This window comes from Styela clava, chromosome 12 (assembly GCF_964204865.1).
Source record: "Styela clava chromosome 12, kaStyClav1.hap1.2, whole genome shotgun sequence".
NCBI classification, from domain to species: domain Eukaryota; kingdom Metazoa; phylum Chordata; class Ascidiacea; order Stolidobranchia; family Styelidae; genus Styela; species Styela clava.
The window spans coordinates 13,987,204-14,012,997 of NC_135261.1; the positions used below are offsets into that span (position 1 = coordinate 13,987,204).

At 36.6% G+C, this 25,794-nt stretch overlaps 1 protein-coding gene and 2 pseudogenes across 1 annotated transcript; 1 reads left to right on the forward strand and 2 right to left on the reverse strand.

Moving 5' to 3' along the window:
- Positions 1-15,402: 15,402 nt before the first annotated feature.
- Positions 15,403-16,470, reverse strand: LOC144430594 (zinc finger BED domain-containing protein 5-like; annotated as a pseudogene).
- A 69-nt stretch (positions 16,471-16,539) lies between these two features.
- On the reverse strand, positions 16,540-17,871 carry LOC144411709 (zinc finger BED domain-containing protein 5-like; annotated as a pseudogene).
- A 1,068-nt stretch (positions 17,872-18,939) lies between these two features.
- LOC144430745 (uncharacterized) lies at positions 18,940-21,833 on the forward strand. The gene is made up of 3 exons (XM_078118817.1): positions 18,940-19,354; positions 20,255-20,389; positions 20,603-21,833. Exon 3 carries the CDS (start codon positions 20,720-20,722, stop codon positions 21,446-21,448), a length of 729 nt encoding a protein of 242 aa, XP_077974943.1. The 5' UTR covers positions 18,940-19,354; positions 20,255-20,389; positions 20,603-20,719; the 3' UTR covers positions 21,449-21,833.
- Positions 21,834-25,794: the final 3,961 nt, after the last annotated feature.

The following is a 25,794-nucleotide window of genomic DNA, read 5'->3' on the forward strand; positions in this document are numbered from 1 at the left end:
TTGAAATTGGAGCAGTACGCGAGGGATTACAGTACTGTTAGCACAAAATGCACATTCGACGTTTATTTTAGCACAAAAAACAAACAGTTTCGTCGAAAGCACGCACCACGAGTGTACAAGTGTATCGCAGAAAACGTTACGTACTGGTAGCATTCAAAGTCGCAAAAACGAAGTTTTGTTTACAACCACGACTGAAAATCTGTCAGGGTGACAAAAGTGTCTGAGCGGATGCAGAAAGGCCTATTATTACGTCACTTTTTTGCATCTTGCCGATTGACCAATGTTACGAAATAAACAAGGACGACGATGCTCGTGAAAATCTTCCTTGGAAAAAAATTTAGCCATTTTTGCGTGTTATTGAGAAACGGATAAAATGACGCCGCGGGCCGGATAAAATGACGGCGCGGGCCGGATTCGGCCCGCGGGCCGTAGTTTGGTGACCCCTGCACTAGCATAAAGGCATAGAGAAAAGATAGGAAGTTAGTCTCGCGCAACCCAACTCAAACTTAGTAATGATGCTGCTAATACTATCAAAAAGCGACTATAATACCTCAAAATAATAAAATAAAATGAGGAATGAATTTGGTTAGGATGCAATACGATAAATGATTTCCAAAGAAATAGTTTTTTTCCCGAAATGAACGTCTTTTATTTACGTCAAGGGTTCCCACAGTGCGATTTTACGGTACAGATAAAGTGCTAATTATATTAATAAGTACATTTATTTCATTAATAAAAGTTTTTGCACTTCTCATATGTTGTTGGAAAAACTGAAATAATCGGAAGAGCACCTGTTAGATTAGTACTTGGATTAGTGTTAAATTGGATCTTGACGCTTGTGAATAACGAGCATTCAAAAAGTTCTCACTGAAACTTCTGTTCAATTCAATTCAACTTGAATTTATTTAAAGATGATGAGTTGGGAAGCCCTGAGTTACGTTATCTCATTGCTCGAAACTCAAAATCTAGCATGGAATCGCGAAGGTTTAGCAATAGATCAGACAATAAGGTGAAAAAACATCAGAACGGTTTTAACCAACATACAACTTAAAAGATTGGGGGAAGATTATTCATTTTTATCATGTTCTTGGCAGTATTCTTTTCTTGATGTTGACGGCTTCCGCTTTGATTTTGCTAACGTGTGCTATGCGAAAGTCGCCATGTACAACTATTACAGTAACGTTATTCACGTTTACGGCTGATCCAGCTTGATCAATTTCAACTCATAAGTCACATTCAGTTGAATTTAATTAATCTAAGATCATCGCGTAGTCCATATGAAATTTGATACATTCTAATATAAATAATTATAGAATGACGCCTTCTGTTTAGTGCAGGGGTTTTTGCGTATAAACAGTGTTTCTTAACTTGGGTTCGATCGAATCGCTGGGGTGCGATGAAGCTTTTCCATGGGTTCGACGAAGGTCCACTGAAACAGTTGTATATTATGAGATCATTACCCAGCGTACTAATTATACAAAAAGATCTGTAGTTTATAGCAGATATATAAGTTTACACGTTTAAGCAACTCATACAATAGCCGCGTGTAGCTTCGCATAGATAGTAGATACACGTTTTATTGGATCTGTCAATGACTGTCACACATAAGTTTTTTCAATACAATTCATCGAGAACACATATTGCCACATATATCGTGCGCTGGGTGCACGTACTTCTCGGTGATAGCGTTTTGCGATGCTTTCTGCTTGTGAGCACGAGGTATCGTAAGTATTTATGACAAACCTAGAAGGTTTAAGTTAATATTTGCGTGAACGACATCTTCATTCATAATCGACTAATAAAATGTAACTCAGTTTTACTAATGAGTGGAAATAAGAAGATAAGTGTACGTAAATAAAAATAATATCAAGGCATGTTTGAATTTAAAGTACTGTTTGTGGCAAAGATTTCCAAGCAAAGTGGCAGAGCAAAGATATTTTGATTTCCCTTAAACAAAAAAGCACGCAAAACAACACAATGAATACACAGTGAATTGAGAAAATCGGTTGTCATCTCATAGCCATTACGTATTTTCTAGACAATCTCAATATGGTGCTGAGTCATATGGTATCTCTATTTCTACAAAACAATGGACAAAAGCCCTTGTCCGATTTTGAAGATTGACTCAAGCTACCAACGTTTTTGAGGCATAATATCATCTTTCGTGTCTAAAAAAATGCAATATTTTCTTTATTAGTATTTGGCCTTCACACTAGAGGTGTAGCGATGTACCGGTATCGGCGATATCTGCCAATTTTTCGGTATCCGAAGTGTATCGGTATCGGCTAAGTTTGGACCGATATTTCCGATATATATATTTAGCTTCTAAATATCATTCAGAATGTTTTAAAAAAATAGGTTAGAATACTAATCTTGAAAATTATTTTTTGTTTGGATAGATCATGATTTATGAGCGATTGCACGTTCCGTTCCCACACCCGCTGACTGACCTGTTTTAAGCCATTTATCAGTCAAACTGGGTCAATCAATTTGGGTATTTTCTCTACCGAATTTTTATATTAAAATTTCTAATATTACATGGTAATTATGGAGAATTATATCAATCGAATATTAATGGATGTTCCGATGTGTAAAATTCAAAATACGACGTTATATTGGCCCAAAATCCTACGCACGTTACTCAATGTATCAGTTTCATACGATAAGTAGGCTAAACATTTTTTTTTTACCACCAACAGTAGCCAAATCCTACTAGTTTTCTAATAAAGCACCGAGATAACTAGCGCCAGTTCTCAATGCATCTGAACCAATTAACGCATTTGGAGCCCAAACATCTACATCTTATTATGTGACATTCCTCTTTTTTGATCCGAAAAAATGTGCACTATTAATAATGCTCAAAGACTATTGTTTTAAGCCGTTCGCCCAGCACAATTGAGGTGATAATTACATAGTATCGGAATATCGGTCGTTTCCGAATATCGGCGTATCAGTATCGGATTTTTTAACTGGTATCGGTATCGGCGGCAAAAGTGGTATCGGTACATCTCTACTTCACACCCGCTTTTTCACTCAACTTATAGAGAACTTGCACGGGTCACGTGACTTTGTTTACTGGAGGGCAAAAAAACAAAAACGTCCATTTGGCTCTTGTCAGTTGTAAGGTTGGCTGTTGAAAATGGTTATTTCGTATTGTTCCGTTGGCTGTACGTATAGTACTATAGACAACGAAATGGATCTTCAGTTATATGCCACTGTTTTCAAAAAATCCGGAACGTCCCGCAATGTGGATATCATTTATTGGCAGGACTGCTTGGTGTCAAGTCCAGAGGTCATCTCGCTTGTGTTTCACTGTTTGCGGACAGCACTTTGTTGATGGTGAGTGATAATGTGCCGTTATCAATTTCTCTAAATATTCATAAGCTCCCTCATTTCAATGGAAAGCAGATGACAAACTACTGTTATTGATAGGCCTGGGCTAGGCGTAGAGGATTGCAGCTCGCTTTCCACTGAGGGTGGTTCACACGACCGCTGGTCGATTACGACATCCCCCCACCATCAAGTCCATGCTTCTGAAAAAAATAACTGGCTAACTAATCCCGACATAGAATGGTAATCGTACGATGTTGCACCTTGCAATCCTCCCTCACCAGATAAATCCTATCCTAAAAACTACCGACATTGGTAGGCATATTTGCGTTTTAAATTGGAAGGAAATCTTCATTAATGGTCAGAAGGTGTTGTCTGATTGTTTTGTTAGTTAGCAGGTAATCTATTACCGGTCTGATACACAAACTTGGCAGTTGGCACTGTCAAATGATGATTAGTGTTTAATTTCTTTTCAGGAAAAAGGAGAGATAACCCATTATCAGCTGCTTATGTCCCATCAATATTTGAATTTTCGCCATCGCCATTTCGGAAAAGAATAGTTAGAAAAAGGGGGGTTTTAAAAAAAGGCAGGACCATTTCAACAAATTCTGTTGCCTTGTATGCGTTGCAATATCACTTTGCAGTTGTTAGCATAAACATTTAATGTGTCTTTCATCTAGACCTACCACACTTAAAATAAGCCGCCTATACCCTTTTTCACTAGAACCATAACACTGTAAAATATGAGCTGTGGAGGCAGATACATTTTTTACTCTAAATTATGGCATGTTACTTCCAGGTTATCTTATCCTTGCCTATAGATATCTTGATGTTAGTGACTCCAACTGACCCATGCATGCCACATTGAAAGTTCTCTTGTGTACCAATAATATTAATCAGTTGGAGCTCTCAGACCTTGAAAACAGTCGAATCTGAGCACGATGGATTCATGTGAAACACGTAATGTGCATTTATGAGCAAAAATATCCCATCCTGAGCTGCACCGATCCACAACATCCTGCCTATGGAATCAAAACATTAGACAAATTGATGTACTGTGCGCATTCATAAATCTTTGCGAATCAAGTGTGCCTTTTGACTAAGGAAAATTTAGCATTAAAATGATCAATCTCAATATAAACCTGGTATCTGCAGATAAAACCAATTGTTTTTTGAAAATACATTTTTAATGTGCTTTATTTTTCAAATATAATTTATAATTACTGTAAAGTGTGTGATACATTTGGTACCAGGAATACCATTTGCAAATTAGCTTGGGTTACACCCCTCTCAAATGAAAGTTCAGACTCTTAATCATATCTCATAATATTCTTTAAACAAAAGGTTGCGGCTAGCCGGCTACCCATTAGAATTTTCTTCCAGATCACAAAGTCGGAATATTACGCCTCGCTAAGTTTCATCGGCAACTGTATTTGGTTGTAGTATCGATGTCCAACTTTAGACTGAAACCAACTTTAGACTGAAACCTTCACCACCAGACCCATCGAAACAAAAACAAAATGGACACTTTATCTCCATCAATCCACAGTAATCACAAGTTACTTTGTCTATACGATAAGCATCAATAAATGGATACTGAGGATGTATCATCAAGTCACGCAGGCTGAGGTCTTGTGCCACTGTGGTCTTATAGCAACTTATACTTTGCCATCCATCTATTCCATGGTCGCACCCATATCTGTGAGGTAATGGATACATATTCATTCGATATCATGATCCTGCACTAGCTTTGTTTTAATTGTAGAGTTTTCATAAAATCTAACAATCGAGTGGTGTGAAATTTATGTCCATGTCCCACCACAAACACTATTCGTAAATGAATTTGATTCCGGGCAGCATATCTTTTTTACCAGGTGCAACAACTAAACATATGGCGAACCACAGTCTCTCATACGATTACCATTCTATGTTGGGATTAGTTAGCCAGTTATTTGTTTTCAGAAGCATGGACTTGAATGGTGGGCGAGGGTCGTAATAACGAGCGTATTCCTAGATGGCGAATTCCATTGAATTCCGGTTATTTTTTCTCGTGACCACTGGTGTTGAACTTCAGTTATCTATTCAACCTTTCAAACTTAATAATAGATTACCTGCTAACTATGGAAACAATACCTTATGACAATTGATGATTAATTCCTTACACAAGTCAAGTCTGCAAGTAAGCTTACGCCTAGGCCTGCCAATAACAGTAGTTTGTCATCTGCTTTCCATTGAAATGAGGGAGCTTATGAATATTTAAAGAAATTGATAACGGCACATTATCACTCACCATCATCGAAGTGCTGTCCGCGAACAGTGAAACACAAGTGAGATGACTTTTGGACACCAAGCAGTCCTGCAAATAGATGATTTCCACATTGCGCGACTTTCCGGATCTTTTGAAAACAGTGGAATATAACTGAAGATCCATTTCGTTGTCTATAATAGTACTATAGTACTAAATGAATGGAAGAGAAAATGTTAGATTAGTGCTTGGATTAAAATTGGATCTTGATGTTAGTTACAAAGTTCTCACTGAGACTTCTGTTAGTCCTTTATCAATAAATGTAACTTGTTCCCAATCCCAATCAAACCTTTCTACCGATTTTCATCTTTATATGTGTTGCCATGAACAACGGCTGTTCATGGTTGAAAGTAGGAATAACGACTCTCTGTGGTCACAGAAAGAAAAACTTCTGGCGGAGGCACAGAAACGATGGACAGATATCAAATCAACAAAATGGCTGATAAAGGACACGAAGCACTTTTACATGAAAATGAAGAAGCGTCCAAATTTATCAGCATATACCGGAAAGAAGTTACAGAATAATATGGTTCAATTTTGCATATTTTTTTTTCTTGTCAAATCAGATGTTCTGAATAAGTTCTTTTTATTTTGAGAAATTGACATTTATCAATATTAATCAACGTGCTATATGTCAAAACTATACTGGTTGATTGGTTAGATTTAGACTTCGTGCTCTATGCTTGTTATAAAATGTCAACATATATCTTCAACTTTTTATTCGACAGTGGTTGCAATACCGGAAGAAATTAAAGACGATTGGGCCAACGTTTCATCAGTAGTTAGTAAAACATGGGAGACACTCTACAATAAGATAATGGTAGACAGACATTCGCGACAAGAACATGGAAGGTGGAGACAGAGTGAGAAATGCTCTGGCTTCAATATGCAAACATCTGAAGACGCAAAGTTTAGAAGAACTTGTAATAGAAGATGATTTTTTGCGACAATTTGTTGGTAAAGTAAAAGATGTAATGAACATGGGGAGTATATTAGAGGAAAAACAGTTGAATATTCTTTCTATCATCTGTTTTTATGTTGCTTCCAAACTCCATCACATCAGTACAAAACGCAATTTCTCTGTTCTGGGAATAAAGGAGACTGTAGAAAAAATAACATCAATTATTAAGAAAATCACCAAAGAGGACAAAATGATGAAAAAAGTCATTCACTGTTGTGTTCCACCCCTCCTGCTGGAGATGTCTGAGTTGGTACCATGCGTTGCAGATGAAGAGTCAAAAGTGAAATTCATTAACAAAAGTCTGGTGTTTATATAACGTCGCTCTCTGCTATTACTACTGTGATATTCGAGAGAAATCTGTGTCGGTCAACTTATCCGTCATTCAACTTATGGAAAAAGAATATAACAACGATGCCGTAAAACGTCGAGTATTCAGACATTGTCATCACAATGCTGCAATTGCCTACAGCGAAAACAATGAATTTGGCGAAGCAATTGAACATTACAGGTTGGCCGTCGAGTCTTATAAGAAAGCCACTGATTGGGCCAATGAAATTCATAGGAATGAAAAAGTCAAACGCACGAAAAAATATCTGAGAAAAACAGACGTTCGCAAAAATTGACATATATGAAAACATATTTCTATTGTTCTAATACCTAATTACTATCTCTCGAACTCAATATCTCAATAAGCACTGCAAATATTATTCAAAAGTATAATAGCAATAATTGCCCAGTTCAGTGGTAATGAATTGACTGCTAACAACCAGAGTAAAATGTGAAATAAATGTGGGTATTTTTGTTTTTTCGTCTTGCTCGGAATTATTCACAAAACTTAATAATTATAATCAATATACTTTCTGATATTTTGTGTTTAAATGAAAAATGCTATTTAGAACAATGTAGATGATTGCTTTGTATACAAGTGTAGGTGATGATGAATCTGGCTTGAGAATGTGCTCTATCTATGCCTATACACGTTTTGCTATTTAAATGCATGACCAGTTTCATACAAATAAAAATGAATCTAAAATTCCTCGGTTTAACAGTTTATGTGTGACGCGTGGCTCTTCTCCTACGTGGTTTGTTTATAAAAAAGCTGCAATTAATGAGCCCAAGAGGCTGCGGCAACTTCGTGGAATGACAAATTAGAAGGCGTGGCAGTATGGAATTTATTTTGGTCTTGGAGTTGTTGACATTAGTTATTACATATATTATTCTGACTTATTTTTGCACCAATAGAAATACCTCATTGATAATCTCATACTCCTACTTTTGATAACAGCATTAGTTTACCCAATAACAGTATGTATTGTATCACAATCTTGTAAGGTTTTAAACTGGCAATGGAGTAGGGAGTTCAAATGATTATGAGAGTAGGGTATCATAACATTGGCTAACGAAAAAAAAACGTCATTTGTAAATATCTAACAACACTGAGCTATTAATACGACCTTAGTAATGATAAAAGAGTCCAGCTGCACACTAACACAAATGTATTTCTGTAACGTTTCGTACAAATATCAGTGGAGCTCATTTCAGATGTAATTAAAAAAAAAAAGTTTTATTATTGCATTTACGAAAATGATGGATAACTAAATGTAATTAAAATTATGGGCACTTAGAGAATCACGAACATCTGAAATGAGCTCCACTGATATTTGTGGTTCTAATTTTCCCATCATTACTTCTACGGCTAAATGCAAATTAAATGTTTATGCATTACGTCATAATTGATTTGATGTTTCAAATTCATTTACCAAATTTATTTCTTGCCATTGTTGTAAACTGTTGTCTGAGGAAGTCTGACTCTGGTCGGACGAAACGGTACAGAAATACATTTGTGATAGTGTGCAGCTGGACTCTTTAATTGAATAGAATAGTCATGTTTATTCCAGCTACAGTATCCTTGCAGTATACGCATACGGATCCACTAGCATAAAGGCATAGAGAAAAGATAGGAAGTTAGGCTCGCGCAACCCAACTCAAACTTAGTAATGATGCTGCTAATACTATCAAAAAGCGACTATAATACCTCAAAATAATAAAATAAAATGAGGAATGAATTTGGTTAGGATGCAATACGATAAATGATTTCCAAAGAAATAGTTTTTTTCCCGAAATGAAGTCTTTTATTTACGTCAAGGGTTCCCACAGTGCGATTTTACGGTACAGATAAAGTGCTAATTATATTAATAAGTACATTTATTTCATTAATAAAAGTTTTTGCACTTCTCATATGTTGTTGGAAAAACTGAAATAATCGGAAGAACACCTGTTAGATTAGTACTTGGATTAGTGTTAAATTGGATCTTGACGCTTGTGAATAACGAGCATTCAAAAAGTTCTCACTGAGACTTCTGTTCAATTCAATTCAACTTGAATTTATTTAAAGATGATGAGTTGGGAAGCCCTGAGTTACGTTATCTCATTGCTCGAAACTCAAAATCTAGCATGGAATCGCGAAGGTTTAGCAATAGATCAGACAATAAGGTGGAAAACATTAGAACAGTTTTAACCAACATACAACTTAAGAGATTGGAAGAAGATTATTCATTTTTTATTATGTTCTTGGCAGTATTCTTTTCTTGATGTTGACGGCTTCCGCTTTGATTTTGCTAACGTGTGCTATGCGAAAGTCGCCATGTACAACTATTACAGTAACGTTATTCACGTTTACGGCTGATCCAGCTTGATCAATTTCAACTCATAAGTCACATTCAGTTGAATTTAATTAATCTAAGATCATCGCGTAGTCCATATGAAATTTGATACATTCTAATATAAATAATTATAGAATGACGCCTTCTGTTTAGTGCAGGGGTTTGTGCGTATAAACAATGTTTCTTAACTTGGGTTCGATCGAATCGCTGGGGTGCGATGAAGCTTTTCCATGGGTTCGACGAAGGTCCACTGAAACAGTTGTATATTATGAGATCATCACCCAGCGTACTAATTATACAAAAAGATCTGTAGTTTATAGCAGATATATAAGTTTACACGTTTAAGCAACTCATAAAATAGCCGCGTGTAGCTTCTCATAGATAGTAGATACACGTTTTATTGGATCTGTCAATGACTGTCACACATAAGTTTTTTCAATACAATTCATCGAGAACACATATTGCCACATATATCGTGCGCTGGGTGCACGTACTTCTCGGTGATAGCGTTTTGCGATGCTTTCTGCTTGTGAGCACGAGATATCGTAAGTATTTATGACAAACCTAGAAGGTTTAAGTTAATATTTGCGTGAACGACATCTTCATTCATAATCGACTAATAAAATGTAACTCAGTTTTACTAATGAGTGGAAATAAGAAGATAAGTGTACGTAAATAAATATAATATCAAGGCATGTTTGAATTTAAAGTACTGTTTGTGGCAAAGATTTCCAAGCAAAGTGGCAGAGCAAAGATATTTTGATTTCCCTTAAACAAAAAAGCACGCAAAACAACACAATGAATACACAGTGAATTGAGAAAATCGGTTGTTATCTTGGGTGTCATCTCATAGCCATTACGTATTTTCTAGACAATCTCAATATGGTGCTGAGTCATATGGTATCTCTATTTCTACAAAACAATGGACAAAAGCCCTTATCCAATTTTGAAGATTGACTCAAGCTACCAACGTTTTTGAGGCATAATATCATCTTTCGTGTCTAAAAAAATGCAATATTTTCTTTATTAGTATTTGGCCTTCACACTAGAGGTGTAGCGATGTACCGGTATCGGCGATATCTGCCAATTTTTCGGTATCCGAAGTGTATCGGTATCGGCTAAGTTTGGACCGATATTTCCGATATATATATTTAGCTTCTAAATATCATTCAGAATGTTTTAAAAAAATAGGTTAGAATACTAATCTTGAAAATTATTTTTTGTTTGGATAGATCATGATTTATGAGCGATTGCACGTTCCGTTCCCACACCCGCTGACTGACCTGTTTTAAGCCATTTATCAGTCAAACTGGGTCAATCAATTTGGGTATTTTCTCTACCGAATTTTTATATTAAAATTTCTAATATTACATGGTAATTATGGAGAATTATATCAATCGAATATTAATGGATGTTCCGATGTGTAAAATTCAAAATACGACGTTATATTGGCCCAAAATCCTACGCACGTTACTCAATGTATCAGTTTCATACGATAAGTAGGCTAAACATTTTTTTTTTACCACCAACAGTAGCCAAATCCTACTAGTTTTCTAATAAAGCACCGAGATAACTAGCGCCAGTTCTCAATGCATCTGAACCAATTAACGCATTTGGATCCCAAACATCTACATCTTATTATGTGACATTCCTCTTTTTTGATCCGAAAAAATGTGCACTATTAATAATGCTCAAAGACTATTGTTTTAAGCCGTCCGCCCAGCACAATTGAGGTGATAATTACATAGTATCGGAATATCGGTCGTTTCCGAATATCGGCGTATCAGTATCGGATTTTTTAACTGGTATCGGTATCGGCGGCAAAAGTGGTATCGGTACATCTCTACTTCACACCCGCTTTTTCACTCAACTTATAGAGAACTTGCACGGGTCACGTGACTTTGTTTACTGGACGGCAAAAAAACAAAAACGTCCATTTGGCTCCTGTCAGTTGTAAGGTTGGCTGTTGAAAATGGTTATTTCGTATTGTTCCGTTGGCTGTACGTATAGTACTATAGACAACGAAATGGATCTTCAGTTATATGCCACTGTTTTCAAAAAATCCGGAACGTCCCGCAATGTGGATATCATTTATTGGCAGGACTGCTTGGTGTCAAGTCCAGAGGTCATCTCGCTTGTGTTTCACTGTTTGCGGACAGCACTTTGTTGATGGTGAGTGATAATGTGCCGTTATCAATTTCTCTGAATATTCATAAGCTCCCTCATTTCAATGGAAAGCAGATGACAAACTACTGTTATTGATAGGCCTGGGCTAGGCGTAGAGGATTGCAGCTCGCTTTCCACTGAGGGTGGTTCACACGACCGTTGGTCGATTACGACATCCCCCCACCATCAAGTCCATGCTTCTGAAAAAAATAACTGGCTAACTAATCCCGACATAGAATGGTAATCGTACGATGTTGCACCTTGCAATCCTCCCTCACCAGATAAATCCTATCCTAAAAACTACCGACATTGGTAGGCATATTTGCGTTTTAAATTGGAAGGAAATCTTCATTAATGGTCAGAAGGTGTTGTCTGATTGTTTTGTTAGTTAGCAGGTAATCTATTACCGGTCTGATACACAAACTTGGCAGTTGGCACTGTCAAATGATGATTAGTGTTTAATTTCTTTTCAGGAAAAAGGAGAGATAACCCATTATCAGCTGCTTATGTCCCATCAATATTTGAATTTTCGCCATCGCCATTTCGGAAAAGAATAGTTAGAAAAAGGGGGGTTTTAAAAAAAGGCAGGACCATTTCAACAAATTCTGTTGCCTTGTATGCGTTGCAATATCACTTTGCAGTTGTTAGCATAAACATTTAATGTGTCTTTCATCTAGACCTACCACACTTAAAAGAAGCCGCCTATACCCTTTTTCACTAGAACCATAACACTGTAAAATATGAGCTGTGGAGGCAGATACATTTTTTACTCTAAATTATGGCATGTTACTTCCAGGTTATCTTATCCTTGCCTATAGATATCTTGATGTTAGTGACTCCAACTGACCCATGCATGCCACATTGAAAGTTCTCTTGTGTACCAATAATATTAATCAGTTGGAGCCTTCAGACCTTGAAAACAGTCGAATCTGAGCACGATGGATTCATGTGAAACACGTAATGTGCATTTATGAGCAAAAATATCCCATCCTGAGCTGCACCGATCCACAACATCCTGCCTATGGAATCAAAACATTAGACAAATTGATGTACTGTGCGCATTCATAAATCTTTGCGAATCAAGTGTGCCTTTTGACTAAGGAAAATTTAGCATTAAAATGATCAATCTCAATATAAACCTGGTATCTGCAGATAAAACCAATTGTTTTTTGAAAATACATTTTTAATGTGCTTTATTTTTCAAATATAATTTATAATTACTGTAAAGTGTGTGATACATTTGGTACCAGGAATACCATTTGCAAATTAGCTTGGGTTACACCCCTCTCAAATGAAAGTTCAGACTCTTAATCATATCTCATAATATTCTTTAAACAAAAGGTTGCGGCTAGCCGGCTACCCATTAGAATTTTCTTCCAGATCACAAAGTCGGAATATTACGCCTCGCTAAGTTTTATCGGCAACTGTATTTGGTTGTAGTATCGATGTCCAACTTTAGACTGAAACCAACTTTAGACTGAAACCTTCACCACCAGACCCATCGAAACAAAAACAAAATGGACACTTTATCTCCATCAATCCACAGTAATCACAAGTTACTTTGTCTATACGATAAGCATCAATAAATGGATACTGAGGATGTATTATCAAGTCACGCAGGCTGAGGTCTTGTGCCACTGTGGTCTTATAGCAACTTATACTTTGCCATCCATCTATTCCATGGTCGCACCCATATCTGTGAGGTAATGGATACATATTCATTCGATATCATGATCCTGCACTAGCTTTGTTTTAATTGTAGAGTTTTCATAAAATCTAACAATCGAGTGGTGTGAAATTTATGTCCATGTCCCACCACAAACACTATTCGTAAATGAATTTGATTCCGGGCAGCATATCTTTTTTACCAGGTGCAACAACTAAACATATGGCGAACCACAGTCTCTCATACGATTACCATTCTATGTTGGGATTAGTTAGCCAGTTATTTGTTTTCAGAAGCATGGACTTGAATGGTGGGCGAGGGTCGTAATAACGAGCGTATTCCTAGATGGCGAATTCCATTGAATTCCGGTTATTTTTTCTCGTGACCACTGGTGTTGAACTTCAGTTATCTATTCAACCTTTCAAACTTAATAATAGATTACCTGCTAACTATGGAAACAATACCTTATGACAATTGATGATTAATTCCTTACACAAGTCAAGTCTGCAAGGAAGCTTACACCTAGGCCTGCCAATAACAGTAGTTTGTCATCTGCTTTCCATTGAAATGAGGGAGCTTATGAATATTTAAAGAAATTGATAACGGCACATTATCACTCACCATCATCGAAGTGCTGTCCGCAAACAGTGAAACACCAGTGAGATGACTTTTGGACACCAAGCAGTCCTGCAAATAGATGATTTCCACATTGCGCGACTTTCCGGATCTTTTGAAAACAGTGGAATATAACTGAAGATCCATTTCGTTGTCTATAATAGTACTATACGTACAGCCAACGGAAAAATACGAAATAACCATTTTCAACAGCCAAATCCAACAGCTACAAATACTACTTATCAGTTATCATACCAGATCCATATCAACTTTGCAGCTGCGTACACCAGAACGTAGTCTGTGTAGCAGGTTAGGGTTAGGGAGTAACTTTATTCCAATTTTCCCTATTTTAGATCTATTACAAGTTCGACGACTAGCCAAGTGACTTCCGTAGTAGTTGTACCTGAAAATATGGCTTACCCCAACCTGGTACACATACTACGTTCTGTTGTCCGCCATCTTGGTTCACATACTTCGGGAGTTCCGATTTTTTTTGTATTGAATAGGTAGATGTTTACTGAAGGCCTATACATGCCTTCTCAAGCTTGAGTTCAAGGCGTTCACAAACGTGATTGGCGCAAAGAGACGCAACAGATAAGACATTACGTAAACGACCCTGTGACGAGAACCAAAATTGAAATACGACCGAATGAATGAGTTTGTATAACTTTGGAAAACTCTATCACTTTAACCTTAACAACATAAATAAGCATAAATTAACCGAACAATTTTAACCGTAATAATGCCTTTATTTTATGAGAAAAAAGTCGATACAGAAACTCGAAATCCTTATAATGGGGTCATAACAGATTGGTTTTTTTGACATCATTGCATCAGAGGGGTCTTGCAATTAGCATAGCCTGTCTCGTCGTTTAATAAATCAGGTCACCGCCGATGTATATTCTTAGTATATTCCTCATTATCATAACGCACTCGTTTTGCCGATGGCTGCCCTTGATTAAATAAGTTTCATGATTTTTCTCACTCGAAACGTCTCTCTGGTATCTCGGATAAATATTCCTGTTAAAATCGTATGACTTTGGTTTAGATACAAACTTGCAAAGATACAATACAAGAATTTTTACTTACATTGCTAAAAATATAATTCTGGCAGCTTATGCGGTTTCACGGCTATGCAAGGGTTATTTCAATAAAGCAAATTGATTCAAAACAAGCCCTTGTTTTAAATCGAAGCTTCACCTGATTAATTAACCATTTTTTAAACAAATATAGTTACCATTTCGGGAACGGGAAGAAGAATCGGCGGTTATGAAAACTCAAGTTCCCGCAGAATTAAATCCAATAGCACGGTCTAGAAAGGCAATAAACTTTTCCTTTCCCATTGAATGCAAAGTTTCGTGTTCTGATGACCGTGAGTTTGCTTAATCATATAATTCAAACTGGAGAACAAAGAGAATGAAAGTGGAAAACAAAATAAAGTGGTATCGGCATGAGCGACTTGGACTTGCGGTATAGAAAGTTGTCCTAATTCCTACATTTCCACGAGTCTCAATAACGAGTTGTATCCCATTTGTTAATTAGGAATACAGCCGCTGAAAGGTAACAGAGCTTTCAAATATGCCACAGTTCGTTAGAATAGATTTTAATCTGAATTTCAACTGTGCAACGTTCAAATTTCGATTTTCAGGTAATGTATTTTTTCGAGTGGGATTTGTCCAAAATAGCTCACAATGTACTAGGTGTTACCATAATTCTTTTGATTATAGATAGTTGGAAATAAGTTCAGTGAATATTCAGTTAACCATGGTTTGACTACACTCACAGCACATCGGAAATCATGTCCAGGCTCATTTAGGCAATTTCTGCTCTTGGTTTTAATTGTCATCATGGCTGAGAAACCTTGGTCGCACTCCCAAGTGGAGGGAAAAACCAATAGTTGAGGAACAGCATTACGGGCCAGTGTCGGGTAACTAGAAGACAATTTTAGCCAGAAATTGATTCGTGATGAAGAGCATTCTCTGAGCTCATTTTTTGCAGTTTCATCAGCTTGGATATCAATTATCTCTTCTTGTTCACCAGTTCCAACAGGTAGAAGTGCGGGATTGACAAAAATCGGATTAACCATATATGGGCAGCATATTGTATGCGGAAAGTAATGCATCAGTTCCGTTATTAGCAATCTTAGATGTTCTGCAATTTCTTGAGACAATTTTTCATTTGGTTCCCACGAAACGGTGGTGAGGAATTCGAACATTCCGTAACGTTTGCTCTCCACATTTTTCATCCAAATGTCCAGCTTCCGAACGAACACTTCAAGCTTAGAGACAAAGTCTTGGATTGATCTGTCTGGCCCTTGCAACGTACGATTCACATCGTTAAGAGATTAAAAAGTATCCGATAAGTAAGCCAACTGTAATATAAACTCCTCGTTTTCCAAATCCTTTTGAAATCTTGTCTCCTGGAAAAATGTGAACAGTTCTTGTCGATGTTCAAAGACTCTTCAAGTGATATTTCCGCGAGATCCCGTGATCTGAATTCAAATCTTCACACAATCTTGCAAACAGTCGAGTGTTAAGAGCAGATGTTTTGACGTAATTCACCATTTTTATTATTCGATCCAAGCATGACAGTAGGTCTGGAGGGAGCACCTCGGCAAAAAGAGCAAACCTGTGGATGAAGCAGTGAACAAATGTGGCGCGTGGGGATACGGTTTTAACATGCGATTAGAACCCTGAAATTCGACCAAGCAAGGATGGAGCACCATCAGTTGTGCATCCAACCAACTTGCCCTAATCCAGGTCATTTTGGGTGAAGAGTTCGGCCAAAACGTTGAAGACATCGATTCCCTTTGTTGTAGCTGACAGATCCGTGCTCAGTAATAATTCTGTTTGCACAGAATTATTCTGAATAAAGCGGACCTAAACGAGTAATTGAGAACACTTGGTGACATCAGTCGATTCATCAAGTTGTATAGCAAAACCCCAAACATCGATCCTTTCATTCCAGCAATCACTTGATCTTCGATATCAAGGGACATTACTTTGATCCGTGTTTCACAGTATCGTTAGAAAGCGATACACGATCTAACTTTGCCAGGGACTCTTTGCCAATCAGGTTTCTGACTTATATTCTTGCTGCTGGCAAAACAAGCAATTCCGCGATGGTATGAGCTTTCTTGTTTTGAGCCACGAGAAGAAATACTTCATAGGATGACTTCACAATCCCCGCATTCGTTTGGTGAAACTGACCTCTCTGGTCTATGCGCTGTCGCTTCACATGTTCCCTGAGTCGCTCAAAATAACTTTTATCGTGGTTCTTTTTATCTGCGTGATTGGATTCTAGATGTCGTTTAAGCAAACTCGGTTTTATTACTGAATTTGAAAGGGTTTTCATGCAGACCACGCACTGCGGTAAACTTTCTCCATTCTGCTCAATAGCAATGAACCCATATTTGATGTATTCGGAGGTATACTTTCGCTTCGAAATGTATAAATAAACAATCAAAAAATTACTGATGAATTAGCCTTAAAACTTAAGAGTATGCCGATCAACCAATACGTCCTGCAGGTAGCACTTGTAACATCCGTATATCGATTTTCGACTCGCCTTGTCCGATTTTTCTCGATGCAGACGCATCGTGACATTACACGAAAAACGTGCAAGAACGTGCTCTTCTCGTTTCGTTTCAGAACTAAGTGCAAAAACATGCTCGTCTCGTTTCGTTTAAAGCGGGCAGTAGCGGGGAGGGCGATCTCTAAATACAAGTACTGGTAGCACTATAAACGCCATTCCGTGAATACATACAGTATGGAAAATAAAAAGAAAGCTTTGACAGCATATTTCAGCGAACGCGAAAGTTAATTGTTGCAATTATTCAAAGCTGCTCGCGTACCACTTGGAAAGCTTCCGCGTACCACAGGTTGAGAACCACTGATGTAATATGATGCCATAAATTAATATAAAAATTTCCGTTGTACGGAAGATCTGTATGTTAATCACGCAAGTATACTAAATAATAAGTTGAATATAGAAAACTAATAAACCGCGTCACCAGTAAACTTGAAGTCAGAGTAGCTATTTCTATTTGTGCCAAGGGAGCAGGGACTTGACCCAAATCCTACCCTTTTTGTATTTTTTATGAAATCGCCCATCTGAGACTTCAAAGAGAGGGGTGTAGGAGTATTATTAAAACGTACCTGGACATAATTCAATATGTACAATAGAGATGATATGACAATATTGTTATCACCGCAATGCAGATCGTGTTTTTTTATAGAAGTATGTTTGGGCAGCAAAAATTACCCAGCTTCACAAAACTGCCAAATTCATCAAAACCAACTGGAAACGTCACAGTAATTACAAAATTACAAGTAAGAAAAGCTCTTGTACAAGAAGACCAATCCACCTTTTCAACTGTTGGTACTTCGCCCATCAAGATCGGTCTGTCAAAATCGGTGACAGCAAAATGACTTTCGCTGACCATGCAGTTTAGAGTGACTGTTCTGTACCATTGACCGACAAACAATTACATTGTGACAAGATATTACAAGTCATCGTTATAATAAAATCTCCTGTTTGCTGTATCAAATAGACACGGGGGTAAGTACCGCACAATTTGGGCACAGATAGCAAACGTCAGCTTCAATAACAGATGCGTCGTATGCCATGAAAATTACAAGATTGCAAAAAATCTTAGCCCGCTGCTTCAGGCAAATACTATGTTTAAATATTGTGACAAATGCCCATGTCTAGGCAAAAAACAAACATGGGTGGAAAAATGTTAGAAGTCTTTCACGTTCATTATTATTCTGGTAATTGTAAATAATATTGCAAGCTGGTTCATATTTCTACACATTGCCATAAGTTTATAGGATAACTATTCCCGTAGTATGTGAACTGAGTTTGGGTTAATAAGCCATAACTTTATTAAGATTTTCCTTATTTTTGTTATATTTTGAAATCGGACTTCCTGTGTTGGCCAAGTACATATACCCCTTACCGTAGGTTTCAGTCCTTGATGTAAAGTGGGCCAACAAATTAGTTACCTCCATATTTGTACACGCACTTCTGGAGCGCCGTTTATGAGGCTTGAGCTGGCATTTTAAAACCTTGTGCAAGTTTTGAATGACTGACATCGGGTTAAATACCTATCTTAATTAAGCAGAGACTTAAATTAATTAATTAGCATCTCGACATAACATGTTATAGACAAAGTTTCTTTGTTTTATTTTGTATATATTTGACCGTGTTTATTTTAGGAGATATCGTTCATTGAGGTTTCTTATATGGTTGACCGCTCATAAAATTATTCCTTTTTAAAACAATTTCATCATCTGTCCGTGGGCAGGAATAGGCCTGTCGGCGTAAACAAAACCCTTTATCAGGCTTTTCCCTTATTCATGTTTATTTATTATTTCGAATCATTGCCAGTCGGCTGTTTACTATTTATTTAGTGTTAGAAGTTTGCCGTTGAGTAGTGCTAATTTAATTGTCGCAATGAGCGGATATGTTTGCTTGTTTTTTTTTAAGTTAAAGGATGAGGTTTGATTTGTTTTGCATAATTGGACACGTTTATTGGACATAACGATTGTTTCAATAATATGTTGGTATTGTTATTATTTGTCTCCATCATTTTTAAAAAATCGCTTTTCTCTTCGAATACTGGACCAATTGCTTTGAAATTTTCAGTGAGTGAAGATTGATTTTTTTTGCCAGAAGGTGTGTGATGCATGGTTCTTCTATTACGGGGTCTGTTTATAAATACGCTACAATTATTGAGGCCAAAAGACTGCTGCAATTTCAGGGATTGACAAATTAGAAGGCGTGCGAGTACGGAATTTAGATTGATCTTGGAAATTTGGACTTCAGTTATTACATATATATTCTGACTTATTTTTCTTCCAAAAGAAATATCTTATTGATTATCTTATACTCTTACTTTTGATAACAGCATTGATTTGCTCCATAACCGTATGTATTGTATCACAATCTTGTAAGGTTTTACACTGATAATGGAGTAGGGAGTTCTAATGATTATGAGTTTATGGTATCATAACATTGGCTAGGGAAATTTGTAATTGTCTAACAACACTGAGCTATTAACACGACCTTAGTAATGATGCTTCCAATACCATTAAGAAGCGACCATAAAAATTAATTAGGTTAGGACGCGATATGATAAATGATTTCCAACGAAACAGTTTGATCCCGAAATGACGGTTCATTTACCTCACGGCTTCTCAACGTGGTCCAAGTGGACCCACAGGGGTCCACGGCGGGAACTCAGGGGGTCAACAGATAAAGTGCTAATCATATTAAATAAGTACAAGTTGTTGCTCTTCTCGTGTGTTGTTGAATAAACTGAAATGAACGGAAGAGGAAATGTTAGATTAGTGCTTGGATTAAAATTGGATCGGGATGTTAGTTACAAAGTTCTCACTGAGACTTCTTTTAGTTCTTTATCAATAAATGTAACTTGTTCCCAATCCCAATCAAACCTATCTACCGATTTTTATCTTTATATTTGTTGCCATGAACAACGGCTGTTCATGGTTGAAAGTAGGAATAACGACTCTCTGTGGTCACAGAAAGCCAAACTTCTGGCGGAGGCACAGAAACGATGGACATATATCAACTCAACGAAATGGCTGATAAAGGACACGAAGCACTATTACATGAAAATGAAGAAGCGTCCAAATTTATCCGCATATACCGGAAAGAAGGTACAGAATATTGTGCTTCAATTTTGCATATTTTTTTTTCTTGTCAAACGAAGGTTCTGAATAAGTTCTTTTTATTTTGAGAAATTGACATTTATCAATATTAATCAACGTGCTATAAGTCAAAACTCTACTGGTTGATTGGTCAGATTTAGACTTCGTGCTCTATGCTTGTTACAAAATGTCAACATATATATTCAACTTTTTATTCGACAGTGGTTGCAATACCGGAAGAAATTAAAGACGATTGGGCCAACGTTTTATCAGTAGTTAGTAAAACATGGGAGACACTCTACAATAAGATAATGGTAGACAGACATTCGCGACAAGAACATGGAAGGTGGAGACAGAGTGAGAAATGCTCTGGCTTCAATATGCAAACATCTGAAGACGCAAAGTTTAGAAGAACTTGTAATAGAAGATGATATTTTGCGACAATTTGTTGGTAAAGTAAAAGATGTAATGAACATGGGGAGTATATTAGCGGAAAAACAGTTGAATATTATTTCTATCATCTGTTTTTATGTTGCTTCCAAACTCCATCATATCAGTGCAAAACGCAATTTCTCTGTTCTGGGAATAAAGGAGACTGTAGAAACAATAACATCAATTATTAAGAAAATCACCAAAGAGGACAACATGATGAAAAAAGTCATTAACTGTTGTGTTCTACCCCTCCTGCTGGAGATGTCTGAGTTGGTACCATGCGTTGCAGATGAAGAGTCAAAAGTGAAATTCATTAACGAAATCTGGTGTTTATATAACGTCGCTCTCTGCTATTACTACTGTGATATTCAAGAGAAATCTGTGGCGGTCAACTTATCCGTCATTCAACTTATGGAAAAAGAATATAACAACGATGCCGTAAAACGTCGAGTATTCAGACATTTTCATCACAATGCTGCACTTGCCTACAGCGAAAACAATGAACTCGGCGAAGCAATTGAACATTACAGGTTGGCCGTCAAGAAAGCCACTGATTGGGCCAATGAAAATCATAGGAATGAAAAAGTCAAACGCACTAAAGAATATCTGAGAAAAACAAACGTTCGCAAAAATTGACATATATGAAAACATATTTCTATTGTTCTAATACCTAATTACTATCTCTCGAACTCAATATCTCAATAAGTACTGCAAATATTATTCAGTATAATAGCAATAATTGCCAAGTTCAGTGGTAATGAATTGACTGCTAACAACCAGAGTAAAATGTGAAATAAATGTGGGTATATTTGTTTTTTCGTCTTGCTCGGAATTATTCCCAAAACTTAATATTTATATTCAATATACTTTCTGATATTTTGTGTTTAAATGAAAAATGCTATTTAGAACAATGTAGATGATTGCTTTGTATACAAGTGCAGGTGATGATGAATCTGGCTTGAGAATGTGCTCTATCTATGCCTATACACGTTTTGCTATTTAAATGCATGAGCAGTTTTATACAAATAAAAATGAATCTTAAATTCCTCGGTTTAACAGTTTATGTGTGACGCGTGGCTCTTCTCCTACGTGGTCTGTTTATAAAAAAGCTGCAATTAATGAGCCCAAGAGCTGCGACAACTTCGTGGAATGACAAATTAGAAGGCGTGGCAGTATGGAATTTATTTTGGTCTTGGAGTTGTTGACATTAGTTATTACATATATTATTCTGACTTATTTTTGCACCGAAAGAAATACCTCATTGATAATCTCATACTCCTACTTTTGATAACAGCATTAGTTTACCCAATAACAGTATGTATTGTATCACAATCTTGTAAGGTTTTAAACTGGCAATGGAGTAGGGAGTTCAAATGATTATCAGAGTAGGGTATCATAACATTGGCTAACGAAAAAAAAACGTCATTTGTAAATATCTAACAACACTGAGCTATTAATACGACTTTAGTAATGATTAACGTTTCTGTAACGTTTCGTACAAATATCAGTGGAGCTCATTTCAGATGTAATTAAAAAAAAAAGTTTTATTATTGCATTTACGAAAATGATGGGTAACTAAATGTAATTAAAATTATGGGCACTTAGAGAACCTCGAACATCTGAAATGAGCTCCACTGATATTTGTGGTTCTAATTTTCCCATCATTACTTTTACGGCTAAATGCAAATTAAATGTTTATGCATTACGTCATACTTGATTTGATGTTTCAAATCCATTTACCAAATTTATTTTTTGCCATTGTTGTAAACTGCTTTTCCGAGGAAGTCTGACTCTGGTCGGACGAAACGGTACAGAAATACATTTGTGTTAGTGTGCAGCTGGACTCTTTAATTGAATAGAATAGTCATGTTTATTCCAGCTACAGTATCCTTGCAGTATACGCATACGGATCCACTAATATAAAGGCATAGAGAAAAGATAGGAAGTTAGTCTCGCGCAACCCAACTCAAACTTAGTAATGATGCTCCTAATACTATCAAAAAGCGACTATAATACCTCAAAATAATAAAATAAAATGAGGAATGAATTTGGTTGGGATGCACTACGATAAATGATTTCCAAAGAAATAGTTTTTTCCCGAAATGAACGCCTTTTATTTACGTCAAGGGTTCCCACAGTGCGATTTTGGGTACAGATAAAGTGCTAATTATATTAAATAAGTACATTTATTTCATTAATAAAAGTTTTTGCACTTCTCATATGTTGTTGGAAAAACTGAAATAATTGGAAGAGCACCTGTTAGATTAGTGCTTGGATTAGTGTTAAATTGGATATTGGCGCTTGTGAATAACGAGCATTCAAAAAGTTCTCACTGAGACTTCTGTTAGTTTTTTTTACCAATAAATTCAACTTGAATTTATTTAAAGATGATGAGTTGGGAAGCCTTGATTTACGTTATCTCATTGCTAGAAACTCAAAATCTAGCATGGAATCGCGAAGGTTTAGCAATAGATCAGACAATAAGGTGGAAAACATTAGAACAGCTTTAACCAACATACAACTTAAAAGATTGGAAGAAGATTATTCATTTTTTATTATGTTCTTGGCAGTATTCTTTTCTTGATGTTGACGGCTTCCGCTTTGATTTTGCTAACGTGTGCTATGCGAAAGTCGCTATGTACAACTATTACAGTAACGTTATTCACGTTTACGGCTGATCCAGCTTGATCAATTTCAACTCATAAGTTACATTCAGTTGAATTTAATTAAACTAAGATCATCGCGTAGTCCATATGAAATTTGATACATTCTAATATAAATAATTATAGAATGACGCCTTCTGTTTAGTGCCTGGGTTTTTGCATATAAAGCAGTGTTTTTTAACTTGGGTTCGATCGAATCCCTGGGGTTTGATGAAGCTTTTCCATGGGTTCGACGAAGGTCCACTGAAACAGTTGTATATTATGAGACCATTACCCAGCGTACTAATTATACAAAATGATCTGTAGTTTATAGCAGATATACAAGTTTACACGTTTAAGCAACTCATAAAATAGCCGCGTGTAGCTTCGCATAGATAGTAGATACACGTTTTATTGGATCTGTCAATGACTGTCACACATAAGTTTTTTCCATACAATTCATCGAGAACACATATTGCCACATATATCGTGCGCTGGGTGCACGTACTTCTCGGTGATAGCGTTTTGAGATGCTTTCTGCTTGTAAGCACGAGATATCCTAGGTATTTATGACAAACCTAGAAGGTTTAAGTTAATATTTGCGTGAACGACATCTTCATTCATAATCGACTAATAAAATGTAACTCAGTTTTACTAAGGAGTGGAAATAAGAATTTAGTGTACGTAAATAAATATAATATCAAGGCATTTTTGAATTTCAATGACAGTTTGTGGCAAAGATTTCCAAGCAAAGTGGCAAAGCAAAGATATTTTGATTTCCCCTAAACAAAAAAGCACGCAAAACAACACAATGAATACACAGTGAATTGAGAAAATCGGTTGGTATCTTGGCCATTACGTATTTTCTAGACAATCTCAATATGGTGCTGAGTCATATGGTATCTCTATTTCTACAAAACAATGGACAAAAGCCCTCATCCGATTTTGAAGATTGACTCAAGCTACCAACGTTTTTGAGGTATAATACCATCATTCGTGTTTGAAAAAAATGCATTATTTTCTTTATTAGTATTTGGCCTTCGCACTAGAGATGTAGCGATGTACCGGTATCGGCAATATCGGCCAATTTTTCGTAATTCGAAGTGTATCGGTATCGGCTAAGTTTGGACCGATATTTCCGATATATATATTTAGCTTCTAAATATCATTCAGAATGTTTTAAAAAAATAGGTTAGAAGACTAATCTTGAAAATTATTTTTTGTTTGGATAGATCTTGATTTATGAGCGATTGCACGTTCCGTTCCCACACCCGCTGACCTGTTTTAAGCCATTTATCAGTCAAACAGGGTCAATCAATTTGGGTATTTTCGCTACCGAATTTTTATATTAAAATTTCTAATATTACATGGTAATTATGGAGAATTATATCAATCGAATATTAATGGATGTTCCGATGTGTAAAATTTAAAAAACGACGTTATATTGGCCCAAAATCCTACGCACGTTACTCAATGTATCAGTTTCATACGATAAGTAGGCTAAACATTTATTTTTTTTTACCACCAACAATAGCCAAATCCCTACTAGTTTTCTAATAAAGCACCGAAATAACTAGCACCAGTTCTCAATGCATCTGAACCAATTAACGCATTTGGATCCCAAACATCTACTTCTTATTATGTGACATTCCTCTTTTTTGATCCGAAAAAATGTGCACTATTAATAATGCTCAAAGACTATTGTTTTAAGCCGTCCGCCCTGCACAATTGAGGTGATAATTACATAGTATCGGAATATCGGTCGTTTCCGAATATCGGCGTATCGGTATCGGCGACAAAAGTGGTATCGATACACCTCTACTTCACACCCTCTTTTTCACTCAACTTATAGAGAACTTGCACGGGTCACGTGACTTTGTTTACTGTACGGCAAAAAAACAAAAACGTCCATTTGGCTCCTGTCAGTTTTAAGTCGGATTAAACGTTTCCATTTTGTTTGGCTGTTGAAAAAGGTTATTTCGTATTGTTCCGTTGGCTGTGCGTATAGTACTATAGACAACGAAATGGATCTTCAGTTATATGCCACTGTTTTCAAAAAATCCGGAACGTCCCGCAATGTGGATATCATCTATTGGCAGGACTGCTTGGTGTCAAGTCCAGAGGTCATCTCGCTTGTGTTTCACTGTTTGCGGACAGCACTTTGTTGATGGTGAGTGATAATGTGCCGTTATCAATTTCTCTAAATATTCATAAGCTCCCTCATTTCAATGGAAAGCAGATGACAAACTACTGTTATTGGTAGGCCTGGGCTAGGCGTAGAGGATTACAGCTCTCTTCCCACTGAGGGTGGTTCACACGACCGCTGGTCGATTACGACAT

Coding starts and splice junctions, on each gene's coding strand:
- LOC144430745 (XM_078118817.1), top strand. CDS start 20,720: ATGGAAGGTGGAGACAGAGTGAGAAATGCTCTGGCTTCAATATGCAAA.